This window comes from Dipodomys merriami, unplaced genomic scaffold (assembly GCF_024711535.1).
Source record: "Dipodomys merriami isolate MVZ:Mamm:240054 unplaced genomic scaffold, mDipMer1.0.p SCAF_255, whole genome shotgun sequence".
NCBI classification, from domain to species: domain Eukaryota; kingdom Metazoa; phylum Chordata; class Mammalia; order Rodentia; family Heteromyidae; genus Dipodomys; species Dipodomys merriami.
In genome coordinates this window covers 1,429,560-1,451,768 of record NW_027203993.1, presented here as the reverse complement: position 1 = coordinate 1,451,768, position 22,209 = coordinate 1,429,560, and the positions used below count along the sequence as shown (strand labels likewise).

At 40.4% G+C, this 22,209-nt stretch overlaps 1 protein-coding gene across 1 annotated transcript in view; it reads right to left on the bottom strand.

Annotated features, from left to right (window-relative positions):
* LOC138836716 (vomeronasal type-2 receptor 116-like) overlaps positions 1–7,008 on the bottom strand; it is a 40,374-nt gene extending 33,366 nt beyond the window's left edge. The window contains exons 1-3 of the mRNA XM_070035408.1: positions 6,932–7,008; positions 3,168–3,221; positions 2,003–2,191 (exon numbers count right to left, since the gene is read on the bottom strand). Of these exons, the coding sequence (XP_069891509.1) occupies positions 2,003–2,191; positions 3,168–3,221; positions 6,932–7,008 (320 nt within the window). The remainder of the gene's footprint in view (positions 1–2,002; positions 2,192–3,167; positions 3,222–6,931) is intronic.
* Between the last annotated feature and the right edge of the window lie 15,201 nt (positions 7,009–22,209).

Sequence of the window (22,209 nt, the reverse complement as noted above, 5' to 3'; positions counted from 1 at the left end):
CCGACATTGTAAAGCTCATTTTTGTCATGACAATTTGAACTTCTCATTGTGGCAACCGGTCCACCTGAATTCTTAAACGACTTGTTTTTCTCCATCTCCTCCACAAGTTATACTGACATCAAATATAGTGAAAGTGGAGGTTATACTCTGGGGGAGAGACATACAAAGCAACAAAGAAATAATCTTATAAATGAGTTAGAAACACATGCATGAAAGAAAATAAACATTAAAATACATATCTAAGTGTTCATTTTCCTAACATCACATTATCTGACCTTTTCCGCTTGACTCATAAATATACAAGATATTGCAAATAAGGGAAACATTGGGACCTGTGTTCCTTTGGGCCTGGCTTACTTCACTTAATATAATTTTTTCCAAATTTTTCCATTTCCTAACAAAGGGGGCAATGTCATTCTTTCTGATGGACGCATAGAATTCCATTGTGCATATATACCACATTTTCTTGATCCATTCATCTACTGAAGGGCATCTGGCTTGGTTCCATATCTTAGCTATGGTGGGAGAAGATCTTTACTAGCCATACAACAGACAAGGGTCTCATATCTAAAATATACTTGGAATTCAAAAAATTAAATCCCCCCAACAACAAATCCTCAAAGAAACAACTGCCCAATAAATAAGTGGGCGAAAGACTTAAAGAGAAACTTCTCTGAAGAAGAAAGAAGGATGGCCAATAGACACATGAGGAAATGCTAAACATCCCTAGCCATAAAAGTAATGCAAATCAAAATAACATTGAGATACCACCTCACTCCAGTTAGAATGGCAAAAATCAAGAACTCCTAACAACAACAGATGCTGGAGGGGATGTGGACAGAAGGGAACCTTACTTCATTGTTGGTGGGAATGTCAACTTTTTCAACCACTTTGGAAAGCAGTATGGAGGTTCCTCAAAAGACTTCACATAGAGCTCCCCTATGACCCAGCAATCCCACTTTGGGGCATTTACCCAAATGTTTACAAACAAGACCACACTAAAGCTACCAGCACAACTATGTTTATTGCAGCATTATTTACCATAGCTAAGATATGGAACAAAATTCAATTCTTTACTCACATAATCATTATGGTCTAACAATTGAGATCAGCTACACCTTTGTTATATTACAAACCCGTGGAGGCAGAATCACCAGTGTGACATCATTTACCAGTTCTCTCCTCATAACTTTGTCATGATGCCCTTGTGATACATAGGCCCTTTTTGATCTCATAATCTGTTTTTTACTTCATATATCTGGTATGACATGAGATATTATAAATACAGTCTGATATCTTGAAAATTGTGTCATCACTCTGTCAGATATCATGAGCATTGTGTCACATTTTGACATCACATACCTGTTGGGAGTTCATCACGTTTGGGCCAATGCATGACTTTGTAGATCTCACAATCCCATTCTGAATTCATATTCTCATTGGGAGTTAATGAAAATTGAAGTCAAGTATGCCATTGTGACATCATCAACCCACTGTGACATCATAAATCTATTGTGACCTCATCACCATTATGGCATCACCAACTAATTATGACATCAAAATATTATTATGATTTGATATTGTGATATCATATTGCCATTGCAACATCACCTTCTCATTGGGTTTTGCAAACCTATTATGACCTCAACATTTTACAAAATTCGTGGCCTTTGAGACTATTAATGTGACCTTGTATACTTATGATGTATAAAACAAGACAATCCAATGAGTCACATTGAAGAAAACATTATTGACACTAGAAATGGGCCTGCATTTACCTTGTCCTGGGCTGTACACTCAGTGACAAGCCAGCACCAACCACCAAATCTCAGATCTCCAATGGGCAGCCGCACACATAGTTTGGTCTGCAACCCACCACCCCCCCACACCCAAATTATCTCCAAAGCTCCAAACTTCAAGAGTTAAGGCTTTATCCTTTTTCCTTACACCCTCCTTCTTTATAGACCTTTCCTAATTTACATTTTTTCCTTCCATCACTTACTTCTTCTCTTTAGGCCTCTCCATTATCCATTGGCCTACACTACTCTGGCCTGGTGGCCAATTGGCATCCTTACCTTCCTGCTCTTCCTCAAATTCTTCTCGCAGATCTTTCACCTCTTCTACCTCATCACTTCCTTTCTTCCAGATCTTCCCTTGATTTTCTTCAATTCCAATGCTCTGACCATGCAGCCTATATATAGGTTGAACCCCTCCATCATTCTAGAGGGTCTCCTGCCTAACAGTTTTCAACCATCACTTCACAAACTGCCTGTTCCGCAATCACTTCTTCACAGCTCATCATGTGAGGATGACATCCTACCCCCTCCAGCAGCATGCCCTGACCCTTTGGTGGTATGCCCCGTGCATTCCAAGGGCCAGGACATGGGGCCACATTGATTACTGGGCCCTGCTGTGTATTATGGCCCAGTTGCTTTATACATCCCCCACAGGTTTTCATGTGCAATCAAATCCTTGATTTCTTCTTACCAAATGCTAAAAATTCCCTTCTCTCCACCTAATGAACAGGCTTAAAATGTAAATTTAGTAGAAAACTGGTAAATTATAGAAACACACGAGTTAGCACGAATTAACACTTAGCAAGTCTTATCCTTAAAGGGATCCGCTGAGTGTATCTGAACAGTCCATCTTGCAGCCTTCTTTGTATCTTGGTCCACTGTCTGTTTCACTTGAGACTGATGGATTCAATGCTGTTTTCTAGCTAATTTAATTGGCGACAGTGAAGTTAGAACCACCAAGTAATGTCCTTGTCACTTTGGTTCCAATTCAGGAACTTGATGCATTTTTACCCACACCAGGTGTCCAGGCAAGAAAGAGTAGGTGGAGTTTGTTTTTTTTTTCTTTTTTAAACTCAACTTCTTACTTAATTTCAATTACTTGAAGTCTAGCTTTTGAATTTATTGCTGAAGTGAGACTTGCTATAGAATAAACTGCATTTCTCACCCCAAAGAAATTTTCTTTCTAATTTTTTTTTGTAGGAAGATAGCGGAGGAGAAGCTGGAGGCTAAACAAGCTTTTGCATAGAAAGCAGTTTTAGAGTTCCACTGAACAGTCTTAAGCCAGAGAATCACACCAAGTGTGCCTTCACAGGACAGAGAGTTAGGCCAGAGAGAGAAAATCCAGGGAAGGAGACAGCCTTGAGCACTTGCCAGCAGCTGCTGCGCTGGCGGCAGCAGTGGCGTTGGGGACTGCAGCCGCCATACCTGAATCACAGAGATTCTGGGACAAAGGAGTCAGACACATCGGGCGAGTGGATTCTACTCAACACCAGCAAGAACCAACAAGGAGCAGACATCTTCATCCTGTAGATCACAGACCAGAGACGACCCAGGAACCAAGACTCAGTGTGAGTAGAAGCCTAACAACTTCAGTCCTTCTCCTGGAGCAGAGGAGGGAAGGCCACACCACCCCTCCCAGTACTGGAGATCTCCATCTTGGATACCAAAAAAGCTCGGTGGAGCTGCTAGCTCCAACTCAGGCCTTGGAATAAATCTACAGTCATCTAGCTGGTCCCAAGAGCCTAACCTGACCTGCCAGACTCAGCTCCACCCAGGGAAAAGTCACCCAGCTCCGGCCCCAGCCCCAGGAGTGGCTTTCTTCACGGGATAATCAGAGCCAGAGCTGCCACTCCCTTTAGCAGCTTTGACAATCAATTGAAATTCAGTAAACAGAAACCCTGAGAGTGGCTCCAGGCTGGGCTCTGTCAGTTTCTCACATACCATCCCCTGGGAAAAGCTACTGTTTGCTGAAAGGCCTCAACTCTACCCAGAACCTAGCCTCATCACAGCATCTTCAAACTCGAGGAAAAATCCATCTCCTCCCATTTTACTAACCTGGGAGGAGGATTGCAGAGCATTATTCTGCCTATTCAAAGAAACTGACTTAAGTAACCAACCAAGACAGAGGAGCACAAGCAAACCAGAGACTTCAACAAGAGGCTGGTTACGGACACAAGGAAGACACTGGATTTTTCCCACCCCTCCCAAAAAAATCAAAGAACTTTTTTTTTGTTGTATCTTTTATAAAAAATTGTTTTTCTAAATATTTTTTAATCTTTAATTTTTACCTGTTTTGAACAAAATTATTTTCTAGTAAATTTTTTTCGTCTTAGAATTTTAATTTAGGGGTATAAGTGTGTGTGCGTTTTTCTTCCTTTTTTGTTTTTTGTTTTGTTTTGTTTTTCTGATTAGCTCTACTGAACTTCTGATCTTTTTTCTTTCTTTCTTATCCTTTTCACCTGCTCTTCTCTTTCGTTATTTATGTGACTTAATTGTGCTTTCTGCACATCCTCAGATAAACCCTTTGTCGATTTTTAGACCTTATCCCCCGTAGTGTACACACTTACTCCACAAATTTATTACTCAATTCAAAACCTCTTTGACTTAAATTCCTTAATAGAATTACTACCTCTTTATACCCATATAATATTTTAAATGATTTTACTTTTAAGTTTTTCACATCTCCTTTATATTCCTCCCCTTCTCTCATCATATTTATGTTCTTCTCTGAATAGTTTGTTTTTGATTCTGAATAATATTTTTAATTTTTACCTTTCTATTTTTTTGGGTCCCTTTTTGTTCTCTTTCTCTTTCTTCTTCTTTTTCTCTCTCTCTACTTTCATACTGTTCAAGCTAGTTGCTGCTTTGAGATTAGGACTTAGTTAAAATAACTTTCCTTGTGCCTTCCCACATCTCCCTATTCCTATTTTTTACCCACATCTCTCCCTAATCCTAATAATTTCTGGTTTGCCAAATTCTTTGCGGTTCGTAGACCATTAATATATAGTTGTTTAATTTAGAATAGATGTATCTGTACAGATTCTATCTGCAGACTATTGACTGCAAATACAGACTTTGGTTGATGCTTGCCTTAAGAAAGTGTTCTAGAATAAAACTGGTGTTATTTTTATCCCAAATGGGCAGAGTAAGGCAGAAAAACACAAGAAAAATGGCAAGTATGGGTATCTCAACTCCCACTCATGATAATCAGGGGAGAGAACAGATAATGAATAATCCAGGATAGAGTTCCCAAATAGCTCGAGAAACACTAATGGCAAACTTGATAAATGAAAAGATCAAAAACCTACAAAGAACTCTGTATGAGTGTGAGAGGGAGAGAGAGGAGGCAATTCAAAGTTTTATAAAGGAATATCATGAGCTTGCGAAGCTACTCAAAAACTGATACAGGATTTGCGTGAGCAGCTTGAGAATACTCAAAGAGAAAGGCAGGAATGGCGTGAGCAGGCTGAGAACACTCAAAGAGAACTACAGGAATCGCACGAACGGGAGGAAGCTAATCCAAGAGTAATACAGGAATTGAGAGAGCAGGATCAGAATACACATAGATCACTAAAGTCATTCATGGAATACATTAACAAAGAGCTGAAGCAAGTCAGGGAGACCACAAAGGGAATGCTGAATGGAACCCAACAGAAGGAATGGGAGTCCAAGGAAACCATAACCAATCAACTAAGTGATCTGAGAATAAACACTGAACACCAAATTAAGGAAGTAAAGAAGCTCATACAAGATCTAAAACAAAGTTTTAACAAATAATTTGAAGTCATAAAAGCTGACCAATTAGAAGGAAAAGAAATAAAAAACAAAGTAGAAAGTCTTGACAGCAGGTTAGACCATGCAGAAGATCAAATCTCAGGGATTGAAGACAGCCTAGATATTATAGAAAAGGAACATACAACAATTCAGGACAAATCAATGAAATATGAGACATCTATCCAACACTTGGAAGACACCATCAGAAGGCCTAATCTAAGGATAATGGGTGTAGAGGAACACCCAGAAACAGAAGTTAATACTCCAGGAAATTTGTTTAACAGGATCCTAGCAGAGAACTTCCCAAACATGCAAAAAGATCGGCCTAATCAGATAAAGAAGCTTTTAGAACTCCAAATAGACCAGACCAGAATAGGACATCCCACCACCACATTATAATCCACACAGGATCAATTTGGACCAAAGAAAAGTTCATTAAAGCTGTCAAGGAGAAAAGATTAATCACCTATAAATGGAAACCAATTAGAATCACCTCAGATTCCTCAGCAGAGACAATCAAAGCAAGAAGAGCCTGGAATGATGTATGCATGCCCTTAAAACAAACAACTATCAACCAAGATTGCTGAACCCAGATAAACTCTCCTTCATAACTGAAGGTCAAATAAAAACCTTCCATAGCAAAGAAAAATTGAAACAATACATCTCCACCAAACCAGGCCTACTAAAGATTCTTAAAGACATCCTACACATAGAAAACAAATGAGACCACAATAAAGGCCAAGAAAGTGCACCCAAACTGAGAATCCAAAAACTATAGGAAGAACCCAGTTTTGGCAGCCCCCAAGAAGGTGGAAAACATGGTAGGAACTTCCAAATACCTCTCAGTACATTCTCTTAAGGTCATCGGACTTAACTCTCCAATTAAGTGATATAGACTGTCAAGTTGGATTAAAAAACAAGATCCTTTCATCTGCTGCCTTCAGGAGTCACATCTTGCCTGTAAAAACAAACACATTTTCAATGTTAAAGGCTGGAACAAAATTTACCAAGCAAACGGCCCCCATAAACAGGCGGGAGTTGCAATCCTAATATCAGATAAAATAGACTTCAAATTAAAATTCGTGAGAAGAGATAAAGAAGGTCGCTGCATACTAATTAAGGGATCTCTCCTTCAGGAGGATATTACAATTCTAAATATCTATTCACCAAACAATGGAGCACCCAAATTCATCCAAGAAACACTAATTTCCCACAAATCCCAAATTGATTCAAAGACATTCATTGTAGGGGATTTTAACACACCACTCTCCCCACTAGATATATCAACTCGGCAAAAACTCAACAGAGAAACTCCAGATATAAACAGCTGCATAGATCAAATAGATTTAACAGACATATACCGAATATTGCACCCAGCATCATCAGAATACACGTTTTTCTCAGCAGCACATGGAACATTTTCCAAAATAGACCACATTTTACGCCACAAGGCAAACGTCCAAAAATCAAAAACATTGAATTATACCTTGCATTCTCACAGACCAAAAGGAAATAAAATTAGAACTCAACACCAAAACTACCAAAGAAAGTCCGGTATCACATGGAGGCTGAACAACGAACTGCTTAATAACGAGTGGGTCAAGGAAGAGATTAGGAAGGAAATTCAAATGTTCATGCTATTCAACAAAAATGAGCACACAAATTACCAGCTCCTCTGAGACACAGGAAAGGTAGTACTCAGAGGCAAGTTTTTATCTCTGAGTTCCTACATCAACAAATTATAGAGATCTGAAACCAATAATTTAATGAGACATCTGAACCTCCTTGAAAAAAGCAGCAGGATAAACCCCAATCTAATCGAGGGAAAGCAATATTTAAAATTAAATGAAAATTAAATGATTCAGAATCCAAAAACCTGTAGAAAGAATCAACAAAAAAAAAGAGTTGGTTCTTCGAAAAAATTGACAAAACTGACAGATCCTTAGCAAATCTTATCAGAAAAAGAAGAGAACACACCCAAATAAATAAACTCGTAGAGGAGAATGGAAACATCATCTCGGAAAAAACCAAGATTCAGAATATTTTAAGGGAATACTTCTCAAAACTTTATGCTAATAAGTTTGAGAACTTGGCAGAAATGGACCTTTTCCTAGCACATATTGACATGCCAAAACTAAACCATGTTGAGTTAAACCATCTTAACAGGACAATATCAAGCATTGAAATAGAAACAGCAATAAGAGACCTGCCAGCTAATAAAAGTTCAGGACCAGATTGTTTTACATCGGAATTCTACAAGGCCTTCAACGCTGAGCTCTCATCAATTCTCCTCCAACTCTTCAATGAAATTAAAAGAGAAAGTTCACTACCGAACACATTCTATGAAGCCATCATCATTCTCATTCCAAAACCAGGCAGGGAAAGAGAACAACAGACCCATTTCTTAGATGAACATTGATTCAAAACTTCTCAACAAAATTTTGGCCAATTGACTTCAACAATTCATCCAAAAAACAAGACACCACAATCAAACAGGATTCATTTCAGGGATGCAAAGCTGGTTCAATATACGCAAATCAATTAATATTATTCATCACATCAACAGGAGCAAGGATAAGAACCACATGGTTGTCTCAATAGATGCATAAAAAGCATTCGACAAGATCCAACACCTCTTTATGATGAAGGTTTTGGAAAAATTAGGAATCCATGGAACATTCATCAATACAATAAAGGCTGTATATGACAAACCTACAGCCAGCATTATACTTAATGGTGAAAAACTAAAGCCATTTCCTCTTAACTCAGGAACAAGACAAGGATGTCCACTCTCTCCACTTCTCTTCAACCTAGTATTAGAATGCCGAGCTTCAGCAATAAGACAAGATGCAAACATAAATGGGATCCAAATATGGAAAGAAGTAATAAAACTCTCCCTCTTTGCAGATGATGTAATCTTGTATTTAAAGAATACCATAGACTCCAGTCCCAAATTACTCAAGCTGATTCCAAACTTTGGCAAAGTAACAGGGTATAAAATTAACACCCCAAAAACTATGGCTTTTCTGTATGCCAACAATGAGAAAAGTGTGGCTGAAATTAGGAAAGCAACTCCATTTGTAAAAGCTCCACAAAAAAGGAAATACCTAGGAATTAACTTTACCAAAGAAGTGAAGGACCTCTGTGATGAAAACTCTGAAATCTTAAAAAAGGAAATCAAAACAGAACTTTGCAAATGGGAAAAACTCCCATGCTTCTGGATTGGAAAGATTAACATCGTGAAAATGGCAATACTTCCAAGGTTATCTACAAATTTAATGCGATACCTATCAAAATTCCAACCTCATTCTTCAAGGAAATAGAAGAGGCAATCCAAAAATTCATATGGAAAAATAAAAGACCCCAATTAGCAAAAATGCTCCTCAAAGAAAGAACACTGATGGAGGAATATCAATACCAAATTTCAAAGTCTACTATAAAGCCATAGTAATCAAAACAGCTTGGTATTGGCACAAGAACAGACCTCAGGACCAATGGAATAGAATTGAAAACCCAGAAATGTACCTACAGACCTACAGCCATCTAATCTTTGATAAGAGAGCTAAAAAAATAGAATGGAAGAAAGACAGCCTCTTCAGTAAATGGTGCTGGAAAAATTGGTTAACTACTTGTAGAAAACTAAAGCTAGATCCTTATGTATCACCCTGAACCAGAATCAACTCCAAATGGATCAAAGACCTCGGAGTCCAAGCAGACCCTCTGAAAACATTACAGGATGGAATAGGAGAATCCCTAGGACTCCTTGGTGCAGGCAAAAATTTTCTGAATAGAGACCCGGAAACACAACAAATCAAAGAAAGGTTGGACAAATGGGATTGCATGAAGTTATAGAGTTTCTGCATGGCAAAGGACATAGCTAGCAAGATCAATAGAAAGCCCACAGATTGGGAGAAGATCTTCACTAGCCATACAATGGACAAGGGTCTCATATCTAAAATATGTTTGGAACTCAAAAAATGAAATCCCCCAACAACAAATCCTCAAAGAAACAACTGCACAATAAATAATTGGGCTAATGACTTAAAGAGAAACTTCTCTTAAGAAGAAAGAAGGATGGCCAATAGACACATGAAGAAATGCTCAACCTCCCTAGCCATAAAAGAAATGCAAATCAAAACATCTTTGAGATACCAACTCACCCCAGTTAGAATGGCAAAAATCAAGATCTCTAATAACAACAAAAGCTGGAGAGGATGTGGACAGAAGGGAACCTTACTGCGTTGATGGTGGGAGTGTAAACTTGTTCAACCACTTTGGAAATTTGTATGGAGGTTCCTTAAAAGACTCCACATAGAGCTCCCCAATGATCCAGCAGTCCCACTTTTGAGCATTTACCCAAATGTTTACAAACAAGACCACACTAATGCTACCAGCACAACTATGTTATTGCAGCATTATTTACCAAAGCTAAGATATTGTACCAACCCTGATGCCCCTCAGTAGATGAATAGATAAAGAAAATGTGATATATATACACAATGGAATTCTATGCCTCCATCAGAAAAATTGACATTGCCCCATTTGTTAGGAAATGGAAAGACTTGGAAAAAATTATATTAAGTGAAGTAAGCTAAGCCCAAATAAACATAGGTCCCATGATTTCCCTTATTTTCAATATCTAGTATATGTATGAGTCAAGCAGAAAAGGTCAGATAAGGTGATGTTAGGAAAATAAACCCTAAGATATGTATTTTAAATGTTTTTTTTTTCTTTCACTCATTTGGTACAATTATAAGATTATTTCTTTGTTGCTTTGTATGCCCCTCCCCCACAGTATAACCCCTGATTTCACTGTATTTGATGTCAGTATAATTTGTGGAGGGGAAGGGTTAAAACAAGTCGTTTAAATAATGATACATGTGGACCTGTTGCAACAAGGGGAAGTACAAGTTTTCATGACAAAAATGAACTTTACAACTTGGGGGGCGAGGATTGGGTAGGGGGAGGGAGCCTGGGAAGGGATAGAAAGGGTAAACAAAGGAGGAGGCTATAATGCTTGATAAGAAATGTACTAACTATCTTGCCCATGTAAATGTAACCCCTCTGTACATTATTTTCACAATAAAAAAATTTCCTTCTAACTGGATATAATTTCTTATTTTATTTTTGAACTTTTTATTGTTATCCTAATGTCTCTTTATTTTTAAACACTTTTTTATTATTCTTATTATGTTTACATAGTTGTACAAAGAAATTTCCATCCTACAAAACAGTACATGAATACAAGTTGTCTGACAACATTGTCACCCATCCATCGTAACCCTTCCCTTCTCACACTTTTTGTAAAAATTGAGTTAGGTGATTACATATATTTCACCTATTTCATAGTATTGTGGAATTGTGATACTTAGTTACAGTCAAAAACACATTTTAACCTTGATAAGGCAAATTATCATTATCATTATCATCGTCTAAAGTTTGTTAATTCAATGTTCTTTGACATTGCAAATTATTTTTTCCACCTCAGGTGATGTTTACATTCTTTTCCTTTTCCTCTTTCCCTCTCATTCCTCCCTTCCCATCACTGTGTTTGGGTTACTCAGTTATTTTTCTTTTATGTCCAGTGCAGCTGATGGGTCCCTTTGTTGTATGTTGTTCCATTTCCCACTTATTCTGTTCCTCCTCCTGGCTTCCCTCCATTTCGTGCACATTTCTACCATCTACATGGTCAAGAACATGGATTCATTAATATTGATACAACAAAATGAGTGACTGTCCTTTTTTCCTCGTGTCCTGTTTACTTTGTCATACTTTCTTGCATTTTGGCTTTACCATCAATGTATCTTGTTTTTTGGTGGGGGGGTTCTGGTGGTGGGCCCTGAACTCTGGGCGCTGTCCCTCAGATCTTCAGCTCAAGGTTAGCGCTCTACCACTTGAGCTACAGTGAACTTTCGGCTTTTTTTTCTTTTTGCTTACGTGGTGCTGAGGAATTGAACCCAGGGCCTCATGCATGCAAGGCGAGAGCTTTACCACTGAGTTACCTTCCCAGCCCATCATCCACGTATCTTTGTTCTTGGCTTACCTCACTCAAATAATTTGGTCTAGTTTCATCCATTTCCCTGCAAATGCCATCATTTTGTCCTTTCTAATGGCTACATAGTATTCTATTGTATAGGTACCACAATTTTTGGATCCAATTATCAATAGTTGCTCATCTGGTTGTTTCCAAATCTTGGCTATTGTGAACAGTGCTGCAATAATCATAGAGGTGTGTGTGTGTTTGTATAGTGGTTCCTGTTGTTCAGCGTAGATGCCTAGGGGTGGTATGGCCAGTTCATAGGACTGGTCGATATTTAGCTTTCTTATTTATTTATTTTTTTTGTCAGTCGTGGGGCTTGAACTCTGGGCCTGGGCGCTGTCCCTCAGCTCTTCAGCTCAAGGAGAGCGCTCTACCACTTGAGCTACAGCGCCACTTCTGGTTTTCTGGTGGTTTATTGGAGATAGGAGTCTCACGGTCTCTCCTGCCCGGGCTGGCTTTGAACCGCGATCCTCAGATCTCAGCCTCCTGAGTAGCTAGGATTACAGGCGTGAGCCACCAGTGCCCGGCTCGATATTTAGCTTTCTGAGGTACCTCCAGACTGCTTTCCAAAGTGGTTGTATTAGTATACATTCCCATTAGCAATGAAGTAATTTTTTTCTCTCTCTTTTCATCCCTTCCAGCATTTGTCATTGACTGAATTTAGGAGGTGGGCCATTCTGACTGGGGTAAGGTGCTATCTCAGAGTTGTTTTTATTTTCATTTCCTTTACAGCCAGGAATGATGAACATTAACTCATGTGTTTCTTTGCCATTTTTATCTCTTCTTCTGAGAATTCTTTCTTTAACACCCTTGACCATTTCAAGATTGATTTGTTAGGTTTGTGAAGGGTTAGTTTCTTGTGTTCACCATATATAATGGTGAACTTCTCTTATATATATCTGATAAATATTTTCCCAATTATTTGGCTTTCTTTCTAGTTTGGTTGTTATTTTTATCTGTCCCATTTATCAAATCATTCTCCAATTTGTTGTGACCCTGGGAATCTGTTCTGGAAGTTCCTGCCTGTGCCTATAAGTCCAAGTGTCTCTCATACTATGTCCTACAGTAGTTTCAGAGTTTCAGGCTTGATGTGAAGGTCTTTAATCCATTTTGAGTTGATGTTAATGCATGGTGTTAGGCTAGGGTCCATTTTAGTTTTCTGCATGTGGCGAGTTTTCCCAACATCAATAGTTGAAGAGGTTTTGTTTCTTCCACAGTATGTCTTTTGCTCCTTTGTCAAATTATCAACTGACTGTACATATGCGGCTATATTTCTGGCTCCTCTAACCTGTCTCATTTATTTTGGGGTCTCTTTTTGTGCCATTACCAAGCTGTCTTTGTTATTATGGCTCTATAGTAGAGCTTGAAGTCCTGTATCATGATCCCTCCTGAATTCTTTCTTTTGCCTAAAATTGTTTTGACTATGCTAAGTCTTTTGTTGTTCCATATGAACTTTTGGACTATATTCTCTATTTCAGTAAAGAAGGTCATTGGAATTTTAATGGGAATTGCACTGAATGTGTTTATTAATTTTGGCAGTATGGCCATTTTCACCATATTAATTCTGTCTATACAGGAACATGGGAAGTCTTTCCATTTCTTGGTAGCCACTATGTTTCATTTTTTAAGGCTTTTATAGTTTCCATGAAATAGACCCTTTAAATCTTTGTTTAGGTTAATTCCTAGATACTTTTTTTGAGATTATTGTGAACGGGGTTGTTTCCTTGATTGCCATTTCTGCTTGTACATTGTTGCTGTACAGAAAGGCAACTGTTTTAGGTGGGTTAATTTTGTATCCTGCTACTTTGCCAAATTGGTTTATAAGCTCTAAGAGTTTGGGGATGGAGCCTTAGGGATCGTTAATTTATAAAATAATGCCATCTGCAAAAAGAGATAGTTTGTCTTCTTCCTTTCCTATGTGGATCCCTCTAATGTATTTTTCTTGCCTTATTGCTCGTGAAGAATTCCAGAACTATGTTGAAGAGGAGTGGAGAGAGTGGGAATCATTGCCTTGTTCCTGTTTTTAGGGGAATTGGTTGTCGTTTTTCCCCATTAAGTATAATATTGACCTTTGATCAGCCATGTAAGGCTTTTATTGTCTTATGAAATATTCTTTCTATTCCTATTTTTTCTGGAGCTTTTAACATGAGCGCTGAATTTTATCAAAAGCCTTTTCTGCATCAATGGAGATAATCATGTGGATCTTGATCTTGGATCTGTTGATGTGATGGATTACACTTATTGACTTACAAATGTTAAACCATCCCTGCATCTCTGGGATGAAGCCTAATTGGTCATAATGTATGATTTTTTTTATATGTTTCTAGATTCTGTTGGCTGCAAGTTTATTGAGGGGCTTTGCATCTGTCTTAATTAAAGTGATTGTTGTGTAGTTCTTTTTTTTGTTGGGTCTCTGCCTGGTTTGGGGATGAATGAATGAATGGGGATGAATTCATAGAATGAGTTTGAGATTACTTCCTCTGTTTCTATTTCTCTGAAGAGCTTGAGGAGTATAGGTATTAGTTCCTCTTTAAAGGCCTTATAGAATTCTGTAGTGAATCCATCAGGTCCTGGTCTTTTCCTGTTGGAAGATTTCTGATTACTTCCATTATCTCATTGTAGGTTATTGACATGTTTAATTGATTTATTTCTTCTTGGTTCTATTTGGGAAATTTGTATTTCTTTTTTTTCATGCAGGAAAAGAAGTTGATTTTCTGAACTGCTGTCCCCCACCATGCATGGTGGAGAAGCAGGCCTGAAAAGGAAGGGGGGATACCTACCTTTAGGCCAGGACTTATCTAAGGCAAGGACAGGAAGAGGTGTGGCCTAGTGGGGGAATGGTGTGGCCACAGTCGATCTTGATGTGATCTCAGGGTCTTGGATCCTCCTAAGGTCAGGTGGTAGGCATGTGACCAGAGGTGGCCCAGGATGTGACCTAGAAGGAGGGGAAGGTTACTGCTTCCAGGTGTGCCAGTTAACTATTTAACAGATACTGGGAGAAATTTAGGCAAGAGTGAGGGAGGTGTCCCTGTTCAGACCTTACATTCCAGCCTTTTGATTATTAAGAAAAAGGTCGAAGATTCTCTTTGGCTACTTCCTGTTTGCAAGGGGCATCGACATTAGGTTTAAAAGGCTTAAATGTGGTCCACTCTGGGAGAAGGCAGCATGCAACAGCTGTCACTTGGGCATTGCGTCCTTAGATGAAGTCTGGAGGAGGCAATTCTCTTGGACAAAGTCTGGAGAAGTCTAGTGAGGAATTGACGGACTGAAAAAATACTAGAGATCAAATAAATGGCAATAGGAAGGACTTGGGGCTGAAAATATTGTTAGAAATGTCCCTAGCTACTTCTGACATCTGGAAACTAGGTAGAGAAGACGTGAAGTGACAAAGGCAAGAATATAAATTCCTGTCCAGTTGAAAGGTAAACAGGTACGGACATTAGATGGGCAGTCTTCTTACTTGTATTCACCTCTGGGCTCTGTTAATTTTGAAAGGGCAGGCACAAAGTGCTTAATGTGATATCATCTCCTGTTACTCCACTCCATGATCCCTTGTTTCCCAGACTGGCTGAGGATAGGTGCTCATTGCTGGGATGGATTGTCCCAGTTTGTATTCAAGGAGGTTTGAACTCAAGGCCTTGGCACTGTACTTGAGCAGTTCTGCTCAGGTAGGCTAGCACTCTACCACTTTGAGTTATAGTACCATTTGCAGTGTTTGTTGGTTAGAGATAAGAGGCTCGAGCCATGCTTCCAGCCTGGCACTTTGCAGTTTAGTTGGGAGATGGAGTCTGAGGGATTTTTCAGCCCGGGCTGGTTTGAACTGGAAACTTTGCCACACTTTGGTGGCACTTTGTTATTTCCAATTAAAGCAACAAGGAGATCAAATAGAATAAGTAGAGCTTACCTGGTCCTTATCAGGAATTGACCAAATATGCTATAATGACAAAACTCGTTAGATGTGAGATTCTTAGCACAGATATTCCCAATATTTTAGAATCACATAGTCAGTACTAGACTACAAAACACAAAATAAAAAAGGCAAAACTCAAAACCTACAATTTTTGACAACAATGTTTTGACATCTTTGCTAACAAAGCACATTAGATAGTTCGGCCTCAGTTACTAGGGTCTGTGAAATGAGCAACTTGTTAGCAAGGTACACTAGAATAGATGAATGGAGGAGTAGTAAGCTTGGTGGAAGGGTCAGGGTTGGATGGGGCCAAACCCCTAACCCACCTTGTGGCCAAGATGGCAAACTCAAGATGGCAAATTTCTGAAAAAATACAAAGAAACGCTGAACAAAAAAATCAAGCTTGGCTAGCCTTTGAGAGGGAAACTAGAGGGGGTCCCTAGGACCCAGCCCACATCACACTCTTCAGGGCACAATTGAGAAAGTTGTAGAAAAGAAAGGGAGAGATATAGAAAGTTAGACATGAATAGCAGAGAGCAAAAAGAACCTGAAAGTAAACAGACTTCTGACCATGTACCATTGCAGAGGCAAAAATTGTCTAAATCTGAGAACAGCATGAAAATATTAGGTACTCTGGCTATCAAGGGAGCTCCTGAGCTCAGAGTGGTTTCACGGCTCGGCATGACTCGCAGCACCCCGTTAAATGTGTAGGACAGTCAATCTGGTGAGTGGAGAGCTGACCAGGCAGAAGCGGCATCCCGACTTCCCCCAGAGCCCTCTAGAGAAAAATGCCAAGCCCTCAAAACCTAGCATCCTCAGCTTCTGAGGTGACCAGCCTTTCAGCTAAAGGCTGTAGGAGCTCTCTGGTGTGGCGCCACGTCTGAACAGAGATTAAGCAACTGAGAGCTGTAGAGAATAGCTTTACTCACTGGAATAAAGAAGTGGTGTAGACTTGGATGTGAAGGCCAGCAATGGTATTGGTGAAAAGTCTCACGTGGTGTCTCAAGGCAGTTTGGTTCGCAGAAAAGGGGTGATTGGGAAATTCTAACATTTCCAACTCAAAAACTCCATCCGAGCATGGCACCATATGTAAGGTGTATTAAATAGGTAGGTTTCATTAGGTAGGCGATGGAGAGAACACCACATGCTACTCAGGCAGGAAAAGAAATTTATTTACCAAACTGCTGCCCCCACCATACATGGTGGAGAAGCATGGCTTAAAAGGAAAGCGGGGGATAGAAATTTGTATTTCTGTAGAAATTCATTCATCTCTGCTAGGTTTTCCTTCCTTTGTGAATAGAGTCTGGAATTACTTCTTTATGATTGTTTGGTGGGATGTTTGTTGTAATTTTTCCTGTCATATCTCTGATATTGTTGATTTGGATCTCTGCTCTGATTTTGTTAGTTACTGTTGCCAGTGATCCATCAGTTTTATTGACTTTTTTGAAAAAATATCTTTTTGTTTTAGTAATTTTATTTATAATTTTCCTAGTCTCTATCTCATTAATTTCACCTCTTATTTCAGTTATTTCTTTCTGTCTAGCAACATTAGGTTCAATTTTTTCTTTTTTCTCTAGCAGTTTTAGTTACATCATAAGATTGTTTACTTGATCTGTTTTATTGTTGTGCTCACTGAGAGCAATAAATTTGCCCCTCAGGACTGCTTTTGTGGGTCCCATAGGTTTCTTTGTGATGTATCTTTGTTTTCATTGAATTGTAGGAATTTTTAATTTCTTTTTTAATTTCTTCTGTGATCCATGTATTGTTCAACAGAGTGCTGTTTAATTTCCATGTGTTTAAGTTTTTTCTACTTTGGGCTGGGAAGGTGGCTCAGTGGTAGAGTGCTTGCCTTGCATGCCTGAGGACCTGGGTTCAATTCCTCAGCACCACATAAGCAAAAAGAAAAATACCGGAAGTGGCGCTGTGGCTCAAGTGGTAGAGCGCTAGCCTTGAGCTGAAGAGCTGAGGGATAGCGCCCAGGCCCAGAGTTCAGGCCCCACTACCGGACCAAAAAATAAATAAATAAATAAATAAATAAGTTTTTTCTACTTTATGCCTTGTTATTGAGAACTAATTTGATTCCACTATGGTCAGATATAATACAGGGTATTATGTTGATCCTCTTGTATTTGCTTAACTTCGTTTTATGAACTAAGAAGTGATCGATTTAAAAAAAATAGGGGGTTGGCAAGAGTAAGACCCTGCTGGTGTGAATGCCTGTAACTTCTTTATTTACTCAGGAGACTCAGATCTGTGTAGTCACGTTCAAAGCCAGCCCAGACAGGAAAGTTCATGAGGCTTTTCTTTGGTTGTTCAGCACTACACCCTGCCTCAAGTCTGGGGTTGTTCACCAACTTTGCCATCATGAGTTGTGCTGGGCTGTTTATGCAAGCCAGTATTGAGAGGCGCCACACCCCTTACTGGACCAGAGTTGTTCACTGCTGCTGTCCACGCTGCTGCTGCTGCCGATGCAGCTACCACTACCCAGCTGCTGCCACTGCCCCAGGATCAGCTGGGCCACTTATGCAAGCCAGGCACCTCACCACAAGTCAGGTATTAACCACTGTTGCTGCCTGGGGCTAGGCTGGGCCACTTATGTGGGCCAGCATGGAAAGGCAAAAACAGCCATGGGTCTGGAGTTGTTCACTGCAGCTGTCCCCACCCCAGGCACACTGTCGCCCAGGGCTGGTCTGGGCTGTTCCTGTGGCCTAGTGCCAAGAGGCATTGTGTCTGGAGTCTGGGTGGTTTGCTGCCACTACAAGCTGCCGCTGCTGCTTCAGGTTAGGCTAGACTATTTACACAAGCAGGACGGAGGTGCCACCCTGCAAGTCTAGGATTTTTCACCACTGCTGACAGCTGCTGCTGCTCCTGACTGCGTTGGGCTGCTTGCACCAGCCAGGCAGAGGTGCCGTGCCAGGGAGGGTGAGGGAAGTCTTCGTGCTGGCTCTTCCTTCTGAGAATTCTCTTTGTATTCTCTGGGTTGGCATCAGCTATTGGAAGCCTTCTGGGAGCCTTGGGATGATTCTGGTGCTCCTACCAAAACTCAAAATCCCTTCTTAGACTCTTTTTTTCCAGGGTATCTCTGTTATCAAACACCCACTGGGAAACCACTTCCAACTTAGAATACACCTTTACCTCACAAGCTTCTAACTTTTGAAGCTTTCTTCTAATATCTGGTGCTAATTGGGTAACAAAGGCCATATTTAGGGCTCTTTGATTCTCCAGGGTTCAAGATCTATAGGCCTAGATGTACTATAGGCTTCTGGGAGAAGTTTCAGTGTACTCACTGGAGAACTGTACCATCTCACTCACCTTAGATTGATGACTTGGCTTTCAAGCCACTGCTAACCAAACCTGACAATAATTGGTAAGCACCTCCATACCTCGATCACTGTTAGTCTCAGCTTGAGTAAGTCTGGGGAAAGACTTGCTCCAAATGGTCTGGTTCAATAGTGGGGCTACTGTCTGGTCCAAGGCCCACCATCAAGTCACCAAGGAGGATTCACTCCCTTTTCTACCAGGTGAAAAGCACCTGTAAAATTTGCTAACCCTCATCCCAGATGTGCTTGTGTTTGAAAATTACTGTCTCTAATGAGGTAATGAGCCCCTGGTTTTTTTTCTAAAAAGGAGGGATTTTGCTGTTTCCAGTCATACAGGTCACTACTTGTAAAGGGAACATAGATTAGAAAGGGGGTGTTCCCACCATATCCTCCATGTTTCCTTCTCAAGGGTAATAAGAGTAACATACCACATTATACCACCTCAGGCTGGTATAAGTAACCACTTTTGGTATGGCAGGACTTAACATTAGAGGGGCTGATGGCAAAGAATAGGAGAGAGAGTACATCAGTGCATCTTCCTCTGAGGGATTTTATAACCCTGGGGGAGAATATTTTTTGGATATGACAACTTTAGGCCTTGTTCTCCCATCCTAAGAAAAGGAGTAAACAGAAGGGCATACAGTACACAGATAGAACTATTAGCATACACACACAGACCAATATCCACATACACTTAACCCATATATCCCATACCTCTCAATGCTGACCTCTACAGGAGGCACCAGGTGACAGAGAGACCATCCCAGATTGCCTCTTGAGGAGGCAACAAGATGACCTCTGGAGGATGTCACATATGTCCTCCCTAGGAGGCCCTAGATGACCTCTCATGGAGGTTCCAAATGGCTTCCCAAGGAAGTGTCAGATGACCTCCAAAGGCAGTCCCAGATGTCCTCTCAATGAGGCTGACATTACCTCTCGAGTAGCTCCCAGATGGCCACTCAAGGAGGTCACATATTAACTCCAGAGGAGGTTCCATATAATCCTCTTGAGAAAGCCACAGATAATCTCCAGAGAAGTTCCTATATGGCTTCTCAAGGAAGTCTAAGATGATGTCCAAAAACGGTCATAGATTTCTCATCAAGGTAACCTGAGATTACCTCCCAAAGAAGCTCCAGACGACCTCAGGAGGTGGTACTAGATTGCCTCATAAGGAAGCCCCAATGACGACTTTTTTTTTAATTTACTGTGAAAATACTGTACAGAGGGGTTACAATTACATGGGCAAGATAATGAGTACATTTCTTATCAAGCATTGTAGCCTCCTACTTTGTTTCCCCTTCCCATCCCTTCCCATCCCTTCCCATCCTCCCCCTGGCCCCCCATTCAATCCTCCCCCCCAACAAAGTTGTAAAGTTCGTTTTTGACAATGACTACTTTTGAAGTGCCTTCAGGTGGCCTCCTGAGGAAGTCCCAGATGACCTCTGGAGAAAGTCCAAGATGGCCCCTGGAGAAGGCCCTAAATGACCTCCAGGGTAGGTCTCAGATGGCTTCTCAAGGAGGTCGCACATGTACTCTTGGTGAGGTTCCAGATGGCTTCCCAAAGAAGCCCTACATGGCTTCTCAAGGAGTTCCCAGATGGCATCCCAAGGAAGCCACAGATGACCTCCAGAGAGGGTCCCCAAAACAGGCAGGCAAGCTTGCCCAGACGCACCCCTAGAGGTACCTAAATGACTTTTAGCCATGTTGGTCCTCTCGAGACAAACACTCAAGGTAGACTCTGAACCCTAAGGGCTAACACTCTTACCTATGGAGATATTTCCCTGGGGCTGAGGCTTGATGCCATCCAAATGGATTATTTCAATGGGGTCTCCAAAAATTAGGACCTCTATAGTTCGAGAGGATCCATCAAGACACAGTTAATATAATAAATATTTTCCAAACAACCAACCCCCAAAATTATAATATCCAAAGCTCCAAACATCATAGGGCAAGCCTTTTTCCCCTTACCTTTGTCTCTCCTTCACTACAGACCTATACGTTTTTCAAGGTCTTTCCCTTTTTCCCTTCTACCAGATCCTTCTACTCTTAAGGCCTCTCCACTCTCCACAGGCCTGAACTGCTTTGCGTGGGTCGTCAATTGCCATCCTTCACCTCCTGCCCTCTCTCAACTTCCTCTCCTCCCAGGTCTTTCCCCTTCTGCTATCACACCACTTACTTCCTTCCAGGACTTTTCCCTTTTTCTCTCTCCTTCTATTGCTCTGAACAAGCAGCCTATATAAAGTCTGTGCCCCTTCTCCACTCCAACTGCCTAATAGTTTTCAACTGTCATATCCCAAACTCCCCACAGCCCAATCACTTCTTAGCAGCTCAAAACGTGGTGATTAATGCACCAGACCATCCCACAGAATGCCCCACCTTCTTTGGTGTCATACTTTGCCCTCTCCAGCTGGCCAGGAGATGGGGCCACGCTGATTATTCGATCCTGTAGATTATCGGGGCCCTGCTGATTATTACAGTATCCTCCTTGAGAACTAGTAGCAATTGAAATTGGAACTTTGATTGTGATATTACAAACTCATTGTGACATCACAAACCCATTTTGACATCATCACCACCACATCACAAAGCCATTGTGACAACATTGTCACTGTGACATTGTGATTCCATTGTGACATCTCAAATCTATTATGACCTCTTAGCTCCATTGAAAAATCACATGCCCTTTTCAACATCACAGTCCCTTTGTGTACCGATATCCTTGTTGTTAACTAATGACAATTGAGATCAGACATGCCATTATAACATCAAAAAGTGTTTGTGACATCTTAAACAGTGTGACATCACATTTTCATTATGAGAGCATCAGCTCATTTTGACATAACAAAACCCAATGGCATTATGACAACAATTCAAGAAGGAAGGACAGGTTTGTAGCGAAGAAGGGAGGAATGGAAAAGTAAAAAGCCTTGCCCATCAAGGTTGGAAGCTTTGGAGATAATAGTTTTTTGGCTGTTGGTTTGTAGACCAATTAAGAAAGGGTGGGACTGCCCATTCTGAGGTTTGGTGGTCAAGGCTGCTCTTGGACCCAGGTATCCAGTCCCAGATAAGGTAATTTCAGTCCCCTTTCGAGTGTAAATTGGTTTATTATATTAAATGTGACTCAATGGTTTCTCTCCTTGCCTTAGAGGTCATAAGTACATGAGTTCACAGAAAGAGCTTGAAGTCTCAAAGGCCATGAATTTTCTAAGATGTGATGTGACCATAACAGGTTTGTAGAAACACAATGAGACAGTGATATCACAACAACAATACCACAATATCATGTCAAAATATTGCTTTGATACCACAATTAGTTGTTGATGCCATTCTTGTGATGATGTCACAATAAGTTTGTAATGTCACAATGGG